This window comes from Pan paniscus, chromosome 4, assembly GCF_029289425.2.
Source record: "Pan paniscus chromosome 4, NHGRI_mPanPan1-v2.0_pri, whole genome shotgun sequence".
Taxonomy (NCBI): Eukaryota; Metazoa; Chordata; class Mammalia; order Primates; family Hominidae; genus Pan; species Pan paniscus.
The window spans coordinates 133,477,040-133,494,334 of record NC_073253.2 but is presented as its reverse complement, the minus strand read 5'-3'; the positions used below and the strand labels follow the sequence as shown (position 1 = coordinate 133,494,334).

The 17,295-nt window shown below is 43.2% G+C and overlaps 1 protein-coding gene across 1 annotated transcript in view; it reads left to right on the top strand.

Annotated features, from left to right (window-relative positions):
* Nucleotides 1-7,350: 7,350 nt before the first annotated feature.
* The window catches only part of CDC23 (cell division cycle 23), a 25,530-nt gene continuing 15,585 nt past the window's right edge, over nucleotides 7,351-17,295 (top strand). The window contains exons 1-3 of the mRNA XM_003829231.5: nucleotides 7,351-7,567; nucleotides 7,656-7,728; nucleotides 14,027-14,164. Of these exons, the coding sequence (XP_003829279.1) occupies nucleotides 7,407-7,567; nucleotides 7,656-7,728; nucleotides 14,027-14,164 (372 nt within the window). The 5' untranslated portion in view covers nucleotides 7,351-7,406. The remainder of the gene's footprint in view (nucleotides 7,568-7,655; nucleotides 7,729-14,026; nucleotides 14,165-17,295) is intronic.

The following is a 17,295-nucleotide window of genomic DNA, read 5'->3' as shown; positions in this document are numbered from 1 at the left end:
ACCATGCCCAGCTAACTTTTGAATTTTTTGTAGAGACAGGGTTTTATCATGTTGCCCAAGCTGGTCTCAAACTCCTGGACTCAAGCGATCCTCCTGGCTTGGCTTCCCAAAGTGCTGAGATTACAGGCGTGAGACACCATACCTGCCTGAATTATTGCTCTTTGAAAAAGAACATAATGTCTATGGCCATACCACCCTGAATGCGCCCAATCTTGTCTGAAAAAGGGCATAATGCCTACTTCACAAGATTTAACAATATAACATTTGAAAATGATTTGTAAATAGCAAAACACATAAATAAGAACTTTTTTTAACATTATGAAAACACAGTGGAAGAATATGGGCTGTAGTTGAACAGAACTTGAGGTCACCTCAGTTAAGTTGCCTGAGTCTGTTTTCTACTCTCTAAAATACGGACAACGATAACCTGCCTTGCAGGCTTGTCAAGAGGATTGGTGCTCAGATACATAAAGTCCTAACAGGGAGTTAGTGTTCAAGAACAGCTTACATGTATCCAGTGCTTACTATGTGTTAAAAATTGTTCAAAATACATTACATGGATTATCTCATTCAATTCTCACCCCACCTGAATAACAGGAATTATTGTTATGGTCCTCATTTTATCAGTGAATAACCTGAACACATTAGGTTGATGCAAAAGTAGTCATGGTTTTTGCCATTAAATGTGATGGCAGGCTGGGTGCGGTAGCTCACACCTATAATCCCAACACTTTGGGAGGCCAAGGCAGGCAGATCACCTGAGGTCAGGAGTTTGAGACAAGCCTGGCCAACATGGCAAAACCCCATCTCTACTAAAAGTACAAAAATTAGCCGGGTGTGGTGGTGGGCGCCTGTAATCCCAGCTACTCAGGAGGCTGAGGCAGGAGAAGCTTGAACCCAGGAGGCGGAGGTTGCAGTGAGCAGAGATCACACCACTGTACTCCAGCCTGGTCAACAAGAGTGAGACTCCGTCTCAAACGAAAAAAAAAAGTGATGGCAAAAACCGCAATTACTTTTGCACCAACCTAATACAATAAATGACTTTCCCAAGGTCACAAGCTGATAATGGTGGAGTTAGAGTTTGCCTTTAGGTGGTGTGGCTCAGAGCCCACATTCTCTAGCTCTGCACTCTGTTCTTTCCCAATAAAGAACTCTTACTTGTTGGGAGTAGGCCCCCCAAAATCTGGCCATAAACTGGCCCCAAAACTGGCCATAAACAAAATCTCTGCAGCATTGTAACACGTTCATAATGGCCCTAACGCCCACGCTGGAAGGTTGTGGGTTTACCGGAATGAGGGCAAGGAACACCTAGCCCGCCCAGGGCGGAAAACCGCTTAAAGGCATTCTTAAGCCACAAACAATAGCATGAGCGATCTGTGCCTTAAGGACATGCTCCTGCTGCAGTTAACTAGCCCAACCTATTCCTTTAATTTGGCCTATCCCTTCGTTTCCCATAAGGGATACTTTTAGTTAATTTAATATCTATAGAAACAATCCTAATGACTGGTTTGCTGTTAATAAATACATGGGTAAATCTCTGTTCGGGGCTTTCAGCTCTGAAGGCTGTGAGACCCCTGATTTCCCACTTCACACCTTTATATTTCTGTGTGTGTGTCTTTAATTCCTCTAGCACCACTGGGTTAGGGTCTCCCCAACCAAGCTGGTCTCGGCATTACTAATATCACCATTGTATCTCTACAAAGAGAGAAGAAAGGCAAAAAGATAACTAATGTCAGCTTGGAAATGAAAAACCTTTGAATTAGGCAGAGATTGGTGGTGCTGGAGGGTCAAGGAAGTAGAGTTCAAGGGTTTACAAAGGTGTTGAGGGGTCTACATCATTAAAGTTGGTAATTATGGCTTTAACTTTTTTTTTTTTTTGAGATAAAGTCTCTCTCTATTGCCCAAGCTGGAGTACAGTGGTGCGATCTCAGATCACTGCAACCTCCGCCTCCCAGGTTCAAGCAATTCTCCTGCCTCAGCCTTCCGAGTAGCTGGGACTACAGGTGTGTACCACCACACTCAGCTAATTTTTGTATTTTTAGTAGAGATGGGGTTTCATCATGTTGGCCAGGATGGACTTGATCTCTTGACCTTGTGATCCACCTGCCTCGGCCTCCCAAAGTGCTGGGATTACAGGCGTGAGCCACTGTGCCCGGCCAGCTTTCACTTTTTAAACGTTTAATACATAAGATAATTATTTAAATATTTTCCTCCTGAAAAAAGGGACAGTTTAAATCTTGAGGGAATGAGTCTGTGATGCAGTTCCTGATGATTAGACACGCATGAAACAGTTTATTACTCAGCTGAACACGGGAGGTCTCTGTGGTAATTTTGACTTGATTTTCTTTCTTTTTTTTTTTTTTCGAGACGGAGTCTCGATCCGTTGCCCAGGCTGGAATGCAGTGGCACGATTTGGCTCACTGCAAGCTCCGCCTCCTGGGTTCACGCCATTCTCCGGCCTCAGCCTACCCAGTAGCTGGGACTACAGACGCCCGCCACCAATGCCCGGCTAATTTTTTGTATTTTTAGTAGAGATGGGGTTTCACCGTGTTAGCCAGGATGGTCTCGATCTCCCGACCTCGTGATCCACCCGCCTCGGCCTCCCAAAGTGCTGGGATTACAGGCATGAGCCACCGCGACCAGCCTGACTTGATTTTCTAAGTCACATACATATTAAAAATTTATTATTAGTGGCAGGCTTGGTGGCTCACACCAACATGGTGAAAACCTGTCTCTATTAAAAAAATACAAAAACTAGCTGGGTGTGATGGCTCACGCCTGTAATCCCAGCTACTCAGGAGGCAGGAGAATCGCTTGAACTGGGGAGGCAGAGGTTGCAGTGAGCCGAAATTTGCCATTGCACTCCAGCATGGGCAACAAGAGTGAAACTCTGTCTCGAAAAAAAAATTATTAGTAGCATTATTGACTAGTACTCCAGTATATCAATGTATCACGGATTATCCTAAGATTTACCCATTAAAAGATATTTGGGGGCTGGGCACAGTGGCTCACACCTGTAAACCCAGCACTTTGGGAGGCCGAGGCAGGTAGATCACTTGAGGTCAGGCAGTTCAAGACCAGCCTGACCAACATGGTGAAACCCCCGTCTCTACTAAAAATACCAAATTAGCCAGGCATAGTGGCACATGCCTGTAATCCCAGCTACTCGGGAGGCTGAAGCAGGAGAATCACTTGAACCTGGGAGGTGGAGGTTGCAGTGAGCCGAGATTGCACCATTGCACTCCAGCCTGGGCAACAAGAGCGAAACTCCGTCTCAAAAAAAAAAAAAAAAAAAATTTGGGTTGTTTTACAATTATTGGTGATTATGAATAAAGCTACTATAAATATTTGCCAAAAAAAAATTACCTGCAATGGATAATGGCTAAAGACCCCAAGCATAAGAAACCCTGATGTTGAAATACTACATAAGGAGGAGCTTGCAAATTAGAATCCTGTAAATTTTCCTTAAAGTACTCTTCAACATATCTGTGAGTTGCATTTATTTAATCAAAAATCTTATCTAGCAGGGCAAGAAATCTTAGGGAACCACAGAAAACAATGGTACCAACAGAAAATATTGTCAGGGGCTGGAGGGAGAGGAGAATGGAAAGTGACTGGTAACAGATATGGTGTTTCTTTCTCAGGTGATGAAAATGTTCTCGAATAGGATAGTGGTTGATAATTGCATAATTATGTTAATATACTAAAAACCATTGAATTGTATATATCAAAAGGGTGAACTTGGCCAGGTCAGTGGCTCACACTTGTAATCCCAGCTACTCTAGAGGCTGAGGCAGAAGGATCACTTGAGGCCAGATGTTCCAGACCAGCCTGGGCAACATAGTGAGACCCTCATCTCTAAAGTAAAGAAAATTAGCCAGGCTTGTTTGTACCTGCCTGTAATCCCAGCTACTTGAGATGCTGAGGCAGGAGGATCTCATGAGTCTAGAGTGACAGAGTGCTAGTTCTATTCAGTTGAGTATTATATGCTTTAAATATTATGGTTTTTTGTTTTGTTTTATTTTGAGACAGAGTCTTGCTCTGTCGCCCAGGCTGGAGTGCAGTGGCACGATCTCAGCTCACTGCAAGCTCTATTTCCTGGGCTGAAGCAATTCTGCCTCAGCCCCCTGAGTAGCTGGGATTACAGGCACACCACCATGCCCAGCTAATTTTTGTATTTTTGGTAGAGATGGGGTTTCTCCACGTTGGCCAGACAGGTCTCGAACTCCTGACCTCAGGTGATCTGCCTGCCTCAGATTCCCAAAGTGCTGGGATTACAGGCATTAGCCACTGTGCCCGGCCAATTTATGGTACATTCATATAATGGATTATCATGCAGTTATTAAGTATCACGATTTAGAAGAATATTAACTTGGGAAAATACTTAGAGTGAATTATCAAATGACAAATGTGGGCAGCACTGCAGTATGAAGCTATGTACACAGATGGATGGAGAAACACAGAAACCAGTGATTTCCTTTGGGTGGGAGTTAGTGTTCTACGTTTTTTCTTTTTTAAAAAAATTAATTAATTAATTATTTTTGAGACAGAGTCTCACTCTTGTTGTCCAGGCTAGAGTACAGTGGCACGATCTTGGCTTACTGCAATCTCTACCTCCTGGGTTCAAGCAATTCTCCTGCCTCAGCCTTCGGAGTAGCTGGGACTACAGGTGCATAATACCACACCCAGCTAATTTTTGTAGTTTTAGTAGAGATGGGGTTTCACCACGTTTGTCAGGCTGGTCTCCATCTCCTGACCTCAGATGATCCATCCATCTAGGCCTTGTTGGTATTACAGGCGTGAGCCACTGCGCTTGGCCCATATTTTTCTTTTCTTTTTTTTTTTTTGAGACCGAGTCTCGCTCTGTTGCCCAGGCTGGAGTGCAGTGGCGTGATCTTGGCTCACTGCAAGCTCCACCTCCCGGCTTCACATGTTGTCCTGCCTCAGCCTCCCGGGTAGCTGGGACTACGGCACCCGCCACTAAGCCCGGCTTTTTTGTATTTTTAGTACAGACGGGGTTTCACTGTGTCAGCCAGGATGGTCTCGATCTCCTGACCTCGTGATCCACCCGCCTCTGCCTCCCAAAGTGCTGGGATTACACGCGTGAGCCACCACGCCCACCTCCCATATTTTTCTTTATAGTTAATGTATTCTTCAAGTTTTTGCCATTGACATTACTTTTTTTTTTTTTTTTGAGATAGGGTCTCTGCATCCAGGCTGGAGTGCAGTGGTGCAATCATAGCTCACTGCAACCTCAAACTCCTGGACTCAAGTGATCCTCCCACCTCAGCCTCCCGAGTAGCTGGGACGACAGGCATGCACCACCATGCCTGGATATATATTTTTTTAATTTTTAATTTTTATAGTAGTAGTGATAGGGAGGTCTTGGTATGTTGCCCAGGCTGGTCTTCAACAGCTGGGCTCAAATGATCTTCCCGCCTCAGCCTCCCAAAGCACTGGGAATATAGGCCCGCAAATTGATTTTTTTAAAGGGTAAAATGGGCTGGGCATGGTGGCTTATGCTTGTAATCCCAGAACTTTGGGAGGGCAAGGCGGGAGGATCATTTAAGCCCAGGAGTTTGAGACCAGCCTGGGCAACATAGGGAGATTCTGTCCCTACGAAAATTACAAAAAAAAATTAGCTGGGTGTCGTGACACACACCTGTGGTCCCAGCTACTTGGGAGGCTGAGGCGGCAGGATCACTGGAGCCCAGGAGTTTGAGGATGCAGTGAGCCTTGATCGGGCCGCGGCCACTCCAGCCTGGATGACAGAACGAGACCTTCTTTCTTTCTTTTTTTTTTTTTTTGAGACAGAGTCTCGTTCTGTTGCCCAGGCTGGAGTGCAGTGGCGCGATCTCTGCTCACTGCAAGCTCCGCCTCCCAGGTTCACGCCATTCTGTCTCAGCTTCCAGAGTAGCTGGGACTACAGGTGCCTGCCACCACGCCCGGCTAATTTTTTTTTTTTTTTGTATTTTTAGTAGAGACAGGGGTTTCACCGTGTTAGCCAAGATGGTCTTGATCTCCTGACCTCGTGATCCGCCCGCCTTCGCCTCGCAAAGTGCTGGGATTACCGGCGTGAGCCACCGCGCCCGGCGGAGACCCTTTCTTAAAATAAATAAAATAATAAAATAACAATTTAAAAATAGATAACTTCTATATAACACCCAGGGAATGACAAAATGGTTTCAAAAAAAATTCCCGAGGGGTTGATAAGATAGTATACTACTATGAAAGGATAAAAACCAAAAAACGCCGAAAATGTTCATGTAATGTTTAAGAACATTGGGCTTTGGAGTAAAATCTGGTTTATAGTCTAGACTCTCTCCTTGGAAGAGTGATAGAACTTCTCTGAGCTTCTGTTTTTTCTTTTTTTTCTTTTCTTTTCTTTTTTTTTTTTTTTTTTTGACGGAGTCTCGCTCTGTCGCCCAGGCTGGAGTGCAATGGCACGATCTCGGCTCATTGCAACCTCCGCCTCCCAGGTTCAAGCGACTCTCCTGCCTCAGCCTGCCGAGTAGCTGGGACTACAGACACGTGCCACCACGCCCGGCTAATTTTTGTGTATTTTTAGTAGAGACGGGATTTCACCGTGTTGGCCAGGATGGTCTCGATCTCCTGACCTCGTGATCCGCCCGCATCGGCCTCCCACAGTGTTGGATTACAGGCTTGAGCCACCGCGCCTGGCCGAGCTTCCGTTTTTCTTTCTATAAAATTGGGATGATACGAATATCATAGTGCTGTTTTTAGGATTAAACCAGATTATAGTTGTAAAAGAGCAGAACCTGTTGTAGGATAAGCCCTCAATAAATGTGAAATGTTAACAATTATTGTTAAATAAATGTTACAGAACAATGCTCTCACCCCCACCTCCCCGGGCTACCCGGGGTAAGAAAGGGTAGACAAAGAGGAAAAATCCTCCACATGGGGCGATACATCCTCCTATTTTAAGGAAGAATCCAGAGGCTACCATGCATCTTTCCTAGCATATACATCACTTTGTCATTATCTGGTACAGAGTCGGCCCTGAAACTACACCCTTTCTATTTTTCATCCAATCACATCACCCGTGAAAGGCACTCTCCCTTCTCCACCCTTTCTTGCCCCTACTCCCACCCCTAGCTTCCCAGTTTACTTTTCCCAGTCACTCATTCCCCTCTTCCCCGCCCCGCCCAGAGGTCGTGGCTTCTCCCTCGCCCCGCCTATTTTCTAATTTTCCCGCCTCAGTAGCTCTTGGCCATTTGGGGATGTAGTTGTTTCTTTTCCCCCGCCTCTTCGTGACGTTTCAGAAATAAGACCTATGATTGGTTTTTCCGGAGCAAGAGCCGGCCAATGACAGGCAGATATTTTTGGTGCAGATGGGCAGCCAGTATTATCGCCGATGATTGGCTGGAGTGGCTCGAGTCGGGAAAATGGCTGCGAGTACCTCCATAGTTCCGGTGGCTGTGACGGCGGCAGTGGCGCCTGTCCTGTCCATAAACAGCGATTTCTCAGATTTGCGGGAAATTAAAAAGCAACTGCTGCTTATTGCGGGCCTTACCCGGGAGCGGGGCCTACTACACAGTAGCAAATGGTGAGATGTTGGAGTGGGAAGGGACGGGGCTTGGATCCTTGGCCTTGGGGGGCTTGTCGAGCTGATCTAGTTTGTGTGGGTGTTCCAGGTCGGCGGAGTTGGCTTTCTCTCTCCCTGCATTGCCTCTGGCCGAGCTGCAACCGCCTCCGCCTATTACAGAGGTAAGGACATGTTTACAGTGAGCGCTCCCCATCAACCCAGGGGTGTGCCTCAAGAGCCACTGAGTGCCCTGTCACTGGAGGAGAGCAAACTGCTTAGCAGAAATGTTTGTAGAGGGAATTCAGGCATTCAAAGAGCTGAGTGTTTTAAATGATTTTATCCATTTAGTTTTCTTGAGCTTTGAAAGACTTGGTGCTCTTATTTAAAGCTGGGGAGAATTAGTAAACAATTACTGCTTATGATTTCAGCCTTTTAGGGCTTATAGCCAAACCTAGACATAAGAGTGCCTCATAATAGTAAATATTATTATAAGGAATTATTATAAGGATATCTCATAATAAATACCCAAAAGGATGAGAAGAATCAAAAGTTTTGGTCTGGCGCGGTGGCTCACGCCTGTAATCCCAACACTTTAGGAGGCCGAGGTGGGCGGATCACGAGGTTAGGAGTTCGAGACCAGCTTGGCCAACACGGTGAAACCCCGTCTCTAGTAAAAATACAAAATTAGCCGGACATGGTGGCGCGCGCCTGTAATCCCAGTTACTCGGGAGGCTGAGACAGGAGAATCGCTTAAACCCGGGAGGCGAAGGTTGCAGTGAGCTGAGATCGCGCCATTGCACTCCAGCCCGAGGGCAGAGCGGGACACTGTCTCAAAATAAATAATAAATAAATAAAGTTTTTACAATACCTACACTGTTGTCTGATCAGCATAGCAAATAATGGTTAAGTTTGGGTGCTGGATTGAGACGACTCTGGGTTCAAATGACCTTTGGCAACTTAACCTTCTGAGCCAGTTTCCTCATCTGTGCAGTGACGATAGTAATAGTATCTACTCAATGGGGATATTGAGAGAAGTCAATGAGATAATAATATAGACCGCTTAGAAGTGTGCCTGGTGCTTGCATCTATATTTCGGTCAAGTTCTTTATTAGCAGCACCAATGTGGGCAAATGATTTCTAAGTGACAGCCTTCTCATCTACAGATAATGTTAATAATTGCTGCGTTTTCAAGAAGATTAAATAAAGCAATAAGGATAAAGCATACGGTATACTCTTAGGTAAATTTTTTGAGTCAATGCAGTTTATATTTGTCTCATTAGCTTTTACTCTTGTGCCCACTTTCATAATGCCTAGGCCCATCGTTGGTCCTGAATAGGATAAATAATTGTTTTTGTTGTTTAAATTTTAGATTCAGGGGTTACCTGTGCAGATTTGCTACATGGATATATTGGATTCTGAGGTTGGGCTTCAGTTGAACCCATCATCCAAATAGTGAACATAATACCTGATAGACAGTTTTATTTTATTTTACTTTTTTTTTTTTTTGAGACGGAGTCTTGCTCTTGTTGCCCAGGCTGGAGTGCAATGGCATGATGGCTCACTGCAACCTCTGCCTCCCGGGTTCAAGCAATTCTCCTGCCTCAACCTCCCGAGTAGCTCGGATTACAGGCACCCGTCACCACGCCTGGCTAACTTTTTGTATTTTTAGTAGGGACAGGGTTTCACCATGTTTACCAGGCTGGTCTGGAACTCCTGACTTCAGGTGATCCACCTGCCTTGGCCTCTCAAAGTGCTGGGATTACAGGCGTGAGCCACTGCACCTGGCCAGATAGTTTTCACCCTTTGCTTTCCTCCTTCCCCACTTTTGGAGTCCCCGGTGTCTGTTGTTCCCATCTTTAAGTCCGTGTGTACCCAGTGATCAGCTTCCACTTGTAAGTGAGAACATGCTGTATTTGGGTTTCTATTTCTGTTTTAATTCACTTTGGATAATGGCCTCTAGCTGCATCCATGTTACTGCAAAGGACATGATTTTGTTCTTTTTTATGGCTGTGTTGTATTCCATGGTGTATATGTACCACATTTTCTTTAGTGCACCATTGATGGGCACCTAGATTGATTCCATGTCTTTGCCATTGTGAATAGTGCTGTGGTAAACATGCGAGTGCAGATGTTTTTTTGGTAGAATAATTTATTTTCCTTTGGGTATATACCCAGTAATGGGATTGCTGAGTCAAATGGTAATTCTGTTTTTAGTTCTTTGAAAAATCTGTGAACTCTGTTAGTTCAGAGGCTGAACTAACTTAACAGTTCCACCAACAGTGTATAAGTGTTCCCTAAATAGGATAAATAACTATTGAATGAGTAAATAAAGCATATTTATTGAGAAGTAGAGCCTCAGTAAATATCACCCTCTCCTGAGGGTTTGTATTATATACAGGGATTTTACAGACATTGCAGAAACCTGACCATTATTGAATTATTGTAAAGTATTAGCTATTAGTTTGTTGAAAAGCTTTCAGTTTGCTGTGAGAATGATTGATTCAGCAGCCTCTTTACCAATTTGTTGTGTACTTAGTGTTTTCAGGTCTTCTCTAGGGACTATCTCTGAAAAACCCCAGAGTAATGTTTTGATCTAAAGTGTAAACTAGAGTAAACCTTAAAACTGTGATTTATTTACTTTATTTTGTTTATTTATTTTTTTGAGATGGAATGTTGCTCTGTCACCCAGGCTGGAATGCAGTAGTTTGATCTCGGCTCACTGCAGCCTCTGCCTCCCAGGTTCAAGGGATTCTCCTTCCTCAGCCTCCTGAGTAGCTGGGACTACAGGCGTGTGCCACCACACCCAGCTAATTTTTTGTATTTTTAGTAGAGATGGGGTTTCACCGTGTTGGCCAGGCTGGTTTGAACTCCTGAACTCAGTTGATCCACCCACCGAGGCATCCCAGGGTGCTGGGGTTACAGGTGTGAGCCACTGTGCCTGGCCAAAACCGTGAATTTTTTTTTTTTTTTTTGAGACGGAGTCTTGCACTGTTACCCAGGCTGGAGTGCAGTGGCTCAATCTCGGCTCACTGCAACCTCCACCTCCCAGGTTCAAGCAATTCTCCTGTCCCAGCCTCCTGAGTGGCTGGGATTACAGGTGCATGCCACAACACCTGGCTAATTTTTTTGTATTTTTAGTAGAGAGGAGGTTTCACCATGTTGGCGAGGCTGGTCTCGAACTCCTGACCTCAAGTGATCCACCCCTCTCAGCCTCCCAAAGTGCTGTGCTGGGATTACATGCATGATTCACTGCTCTCAGCCATAACTGTGATATTTAAAGTTATTAAAATGCAAGAGTATTATGCTTGCTCAATCTACGTAGTAGATGTTTGTTATAGCTTACTCTCAATTTTTTTTTTTTTTTTTTGAGACGGAGTTTTGCTGTATTACCCAGGCTGGGGTGCAATGGCCCAATATCGGCTCACTGCAACCTCTGGCTCCTGGGTTTCAGTGATTCTCCTGCCTCAGCCTCCCGAATAGCCGGGATTACCGAATGTGCCACCACGCCTGGCTAATTTTTGTATTTTTAACAGAGACGAGGTTTCACCATGTTGGCCAGGCTGGCCTCAAACTGCTGACCTTAGGTGATCCACCCACCTCGGCCTCCCAAAGTGCTAGGATTACAGGTGTGAGCCACCACACCCGCCTTGCTTACTCTCAGTGTTTTATAAACATTACCAAAGAAGCATGTCATATAAGGCCTTAAACTCGTTATCCTTTGTCTTGGACTTGAAGCTTTTCTTTTCTTTTCTTTTCTGTTGCCCAGGCTGGAGTGCAATGGCATGATCTCCACTTACTGCAACCTCCACCTCCCAGGTTCAAGTGATTCTCCTGCCTCAGCCTCCCAAGTAGCTGGGATTACAGGTGCTCACCACCACACCTGGCTAATTTTTTGTATTTTTAGTAGAGATGGGGTTTCACCATGTTGGCTAGGCTGGTCTTGAACTCTTGACCTCAGGTGATCCACCTGTCTTAGCCTCCCAAAGTGCTGGGATTACAGGCATGAGCCACCACACCCGGCCCTGAAGCTTAGGTTTTCTGAATATAAGATGTGACTAGGACCAATTGTGGCTTCTTGGTTTAAAAACTCAACCTGGCTGAGCATGGTGGCCCATGCCTGTAATCCCAGCACTTTGGGAGGACTGCTTGAGGCCAGGAGTTCCAGACCAGCCTGAGCAACATAGTGAAACCATGTCTGTACTAGAAATACATGGTGGTGCGGTGGCACGCACCTGTGGACCCAGTGACTTCAGAGGCTGAGGTGGGAGGAGGATCACTTGAGCCCAGGAGGCTGAGGTTGGAGTGATTTGAGATTGCGCCACTACACTGCAGCCCAGGAGACAGAGTGAGATCCTGTCTCAAAACGAAACAAAACTCAGCCAAATGCTAAATGCCTCTAAATTACATGTAATTTTCAGTAGAACATTCCAGATTCTTCCCATAAGCAAGAATGAAACAAAAAAATTTAAGATTATATAATCCAAATAGTAAAACTTTCTGAATTATAAGGATATATCGACTGTTACGAATATATTTTATGCTGGGCCTATAGTATGCATGTATACATAGTCTTGTATAATCTGAATGCTTTTCATTATAATCCATTTTGTTTTCCTGATGATGCCTTTCTTGATTTTTTTGTCCCATTCAACAATAACAAGTATTTCTTACTCAAAAAGGCATAATGCAGGTGAAAGAGTTGGGGGGAAAGAAATAAACAAGTGGTGAGTTGATATGAGAAGGGCCTCCAGAATCCTAAATCAAATGGTCGTATTTAGGACATGTTGATCTAATGAAGAAAGCACTGAATATGTTTTGGTTCCAGTTTTGTTCTGGTGATATTTGGGGCAAGAAAGATGAGGAAAATACAGTTATTCAAATTTTAATTAACTCATCCTTAGAATTTGGAGGATTGGGCCGGGCGTGGTGGCTCATGCCTGTAATCCCAGCACTCTGCCGTGAGTTCAAGGCGGGTGGATCGCTTGAGGTCAGGAGTTCAAGACCAGCCTGGTGAAACTCCGTCTCTACTAAAATGCAAAAATTAGCCAGGCATGGTGGCGGGCGCCTGTAATCCCAGCTGCTAGGGAGGCCGAGGCAGGAGAATTGCTTGAACCTAGAAGGTGGAGGTTACAGTCAGCCAAGATCTCACCACTGCATTCCATCCTAGGCGACAGAGCGAGGCTCTGTCTCAAAAAAAAAAAAAGAATTTGGGGGATTGAATTTTTGTTTTTTGTTTTTTTTTGAGACAGAGTCTTGCTATGTCACCAGGTTGAAGTGATGTGGCGCGATCTTGGCTCACTGCAACAAGGCTCAGTCTCCCGAGTAGCTGGGACCCCCGGCACATAGTACCATGCCCAACTATTTTTTTGTATTTTTAGTAGAGGCAGGGTCTCGCCACGTTGCTCAGGCCGGTCCTGAACTCCTGAGTTCAAGCCATCCTCTTGCCCTGGTCTCCCACAGTGCTGGGATTACAGCCACTGCGCTCAGCCACGGATTGTATGTTTTTAACTTAAATGTGACATTATCTAATTTTTTTTTAACATAGAGAATTATAGCTGTGTTCTGTGCCTTCAGCAATACTAAATTATGACAAAACTTTATTGAAGTACAAAAAATATAAGTAATTGCACGTACATTGCATTTATGTAGGAATGTAAAAGACAGGAGAAGGAATAGAATGCCAGTATTAATGCTGGATATTTTATGTGACTCACATTTTCCTCAAGTCAAATCTGTAAGGTCAGTATTATTGGCTTCATTTTACAGATGAAGAAATGGATGCTAAGAGAAGCTAAGTAACCTCCCTACCAATGTCCTGAAACCAGGAAATCAAAAAGTCAGAATTTGAATCTAGGTCCTTAACACCAAAGCCTATTCAACTTTCTACTACATTTATAGAAACAATACACATTTATGAGTGTGTTCGTTTAGTTTTTTAAAGTTTTCTTTTTTCTCTATCTTTTTGTTTTGAAAAAATTAGAAAAACTTGGCCGGGTGCGGTCGCTCATACCTGTAATTCCAGCACTTTGGGAAGCCGAGGCAGGCAGATCACTTGAGGCTCTGAGTTTGAGACCAGCCTGGCCAACATGGCGAAACCCCATCACTACTAAAAATACAAAAATTAGCTGGAAGTGGTGGCGCACACCTGTAATCCCAGCTACTCTGGCAGCTGAGGCACAATAATCGCTTGAACCTGGGAGGCAGAGGTTGCAGTGAGCTGAGATTGCGCCACTGCACTCCAGCCTGGGTGACAGAGTGAGGCTCTGTCTCAAAAAAAAAAAAAAAAAAGTTCTATGGGCTTACTTGGTAATAAAATAAATATATAAAATTATATATATATGCATCTACATATTCTAGGTTTTTAGGAGGAAGAAAACAATCATTTTTCTCTTACATCTTGAAATTAACGAATATACTTTTTAGATTTGAAGTTTTGTTGTCCTATTCCCAACCACTTACATAAGCTTGTTTCTTTTTTAGGAAGATGCCCAGGATATGGATGCCTATACCCTGGCCAAGGCCTACTTTGACGTTAAAGAGTATGATCGGGCAGCACATTTCCTGCATGGCTGCAATAGCAAGAAAGCCTATTTTCTGTATATGTATTCCAGATATCTGGTGAGGGCCATTTTAAAATGTCATTCTGCCTTTAGTGAAACATCCATATTTAGAACCAGTGGAAAAGTTAAATCTTTTAAATAGCTTAGCAGTGGGCCACTGAATGAATGTACTTTATACATAGCAATAATAAAAAAAAGATATCATAAATAAAGTTAAAAAGGATGGTAGAGAAGAAAATATTCTTAGGAATGACTAACAGAATAAGTAACAACCTGATTATTTACTTTAGGTTATATAAGGTTCTTCATGCCTGTGAATTAATATTATTGTGTAAGAATTAAGTTAAAAAGCCTGGGCTGACTTTTAAATTTATAAATTCATTTATCATGTTTATAGTATATTTATTGTTTTTCTTTCATGGCTATTAAAAAGTATGACTGTAAAGGGCAATGCAAGTAAACCAACTTAATACTGTATTGAATAATAAGTACAATTTATTATTTTACTTTGAAACATTATGAATTTACTTTCCTACTTTTTCTTAGTTGTTATCTATATAAATTGATTAAAAAAACATTTTATATACTTCTCATTTCCTAGTACAGGTTGAGTATCCCTTATTTGAAATGCTTGGGACCAAGAGTGTTTCAGATTTCAGATTTTTTTCAGATTTTGGTATATTTGCATTATACTTACTGGTTGAAATAAAAAATGCTGCAGTGAGTGTCATTGGTGCTTTGAGTGTCATTGGTGCTGAAAACGTTTTGGGTTTTGGAGCAATGCAGATTTCAGATTTTATGATTTAGGTTGATCAACTATTAGCATAGCTTGTATTTGTCAAGCATGGTAAATTCTTGCAGTTATGGACTATGTTTAAGTCATCTTTTTTTTTTTCCAATTTACCATTTTAACATTTTTAAAGTGTACAGTTCAGTGGTATTAAATGCATTCATAATGTGCAACCATCACCACCACCCATCTCTAGAACATTTTTTATCTTGTAAAACTAAAATTCTATACCCATTAAACAATAACTCTCCATTTTTCCCTTTCCCCAAGGTGGACCCCTTGGCAACCACTATTCTATTTTCTGTTTCTATGATCTGGACTACTCTAAGTACCTTACATAAGTGGAATCATGCAGTATTAGTCTCTTTGTGACTGGCTTATTTCACTTACCATAATGCTGTCAAGTTTCATCCATGTTGTAGCATATATAAGAATTTCCTTTTTTAAAGTTTAATAATATTCCATTGTATTTATATACCACAGTTTGCTTATCTCCATGAGTTTAAGAAAGATATTTTGAAATTATGGGATTTAAAAAGTTAATCTTTCACATACAGTCTATACCTGTGTAGAAGCACTAATTTGGATGAGTTATGGTAGAATAGAACCAGCATTTGCTGAAGTTTGGGATAAAATAAAGTTCCTTAAGGCAAATATATAAAATATAAAAGGAAGCCTGGGAGGCATGGTGAAACCCCTTCTCTACAAAAAATACAATAATTAGCCAGGTGTGGTGGTGTGTGCCTGTGGCCCCAGCTACTTGGGAGGCTGAGATAGGAGGATCGCTTGAGCCCAGGTGGTGGAGGTTACAGTGAGCCAACATTGTACCACTATACTCCAGCCTGGGCAACAGAGCAAGACCCTGTCGCCAAAAAAAAAAAGAAAGAAAGAAAAAGTCCGGGCGCGGTAGCTCACGCCTGTAATCCCAGCACTTTGGGAGGCAGAGGCGGGCGGATCACGAGGTCAGGAGATCAAGACCACGGTGAAACCCCGTCTCTACTAAAAATACAAAAAATTAGCTGGGCGCAGTGGCGGGCGCCTGTAGTCCCAGCTACTTGGGAGGCTGAGGCAGGAGAATGGCGTGAACCCGGAAGGTGGAGCTTGCAGTGAGCCGAGATCATACCACTATACTCCAGCCTGGGCGACAGAGCGAGACTCCGTCTCCAAAAAAAAAAAAAGAAAAAGAAAAAAGAGAGTCTGAATGTTTACTTTGCTTTTTAACCTTTTATTTGAAAATGATTCCAAATTGACAAGTTGCGAGAATAAGAATAGTACAAAGAATACTTATGTACTTTTTTTTTTTTTTTGAAATGGAGTCTTTCTCTGTCACCCAGGCTGGAGTGCAGTGGTGCGATCTCAACTCACTGCAACCTCTGCCTCCCGGGTTCAAGCCTTTCTCTTACCTCAGCCTCCCAAGTAGCTGGGACTACAGGTGCATGCCAGCATGTCCAGTTAATTTTTGTAATTTTAGTAGAGATGGGGTTTCATCATATTGGTCAGGCTGGTCTCGAACTCCTGACCTCAGGTGATCCACCTGCCTTGGCCTCCCAAAGTGCTGGGATTACAGGCGTGAGCCACTGTGCCCGGCACTTCTGTACTCTTTATAGTTTTGCCTATTGTGAACATTAATCCTATTTGCTTTATCATTTCTCTCTATCTCTACACAATGTGTGCATACACGTGGAATTGTTTTACTCTGAACCATTTGAGAATAAGTTGCAGATATCATCATTCTTTACCCCAAAGGCTTTAATTTGTTCTCTTTAGAATAAGGACATTTTCTTAAATAACCACAACATAGTTATCAACTTTAGTAAATTTCACACCATATTGTTAAATATGGCATTTGATACTATATTCAATCTATTATTGAATTCCAATTTTTTTTTTTTTTTGAGATGGAGTCTAGCTCTGTCGCCCAGGCTGGAGTGCAGTGTTGTGATCTCAGCTCACTGCAACCTCCGCCTCCCAGGTTCAAGCGATTCTCTAGCCTCAGCCTCCTGGGTAGCTGGGATTACAGGTGCTCGCCACCATGCCCGGCTAATTTTTGTATTTTTTAGTAGGGACGGGGTTTCGCCACGTTGACCAGGCTGCTCTGGAACTCCTGACCTCAGGTGATTGGCGTGCCTCGGCCTCCCAAAGTGCTAGGATTACAGGTGTGAGCCACTGCACCCGGCCGAATTCCAATCTTGTCAATTGAGCCAGCAGTGTCTTCTATAGCATTTCCCCCTCAGTACAATCTAGAATCAGTTGTCATGTCTCTTTAATCTCCGCTAATCTGAAACAGCCTTATTTGTCTTTTATGACATTGACTTTTTTTGAAATTTATAAATCTTCCCTCCCTGTTTCTTTTCCTTTCTTTCTTTTTTTTAATCAATAGAGTATTTTTTAGAGCAGTT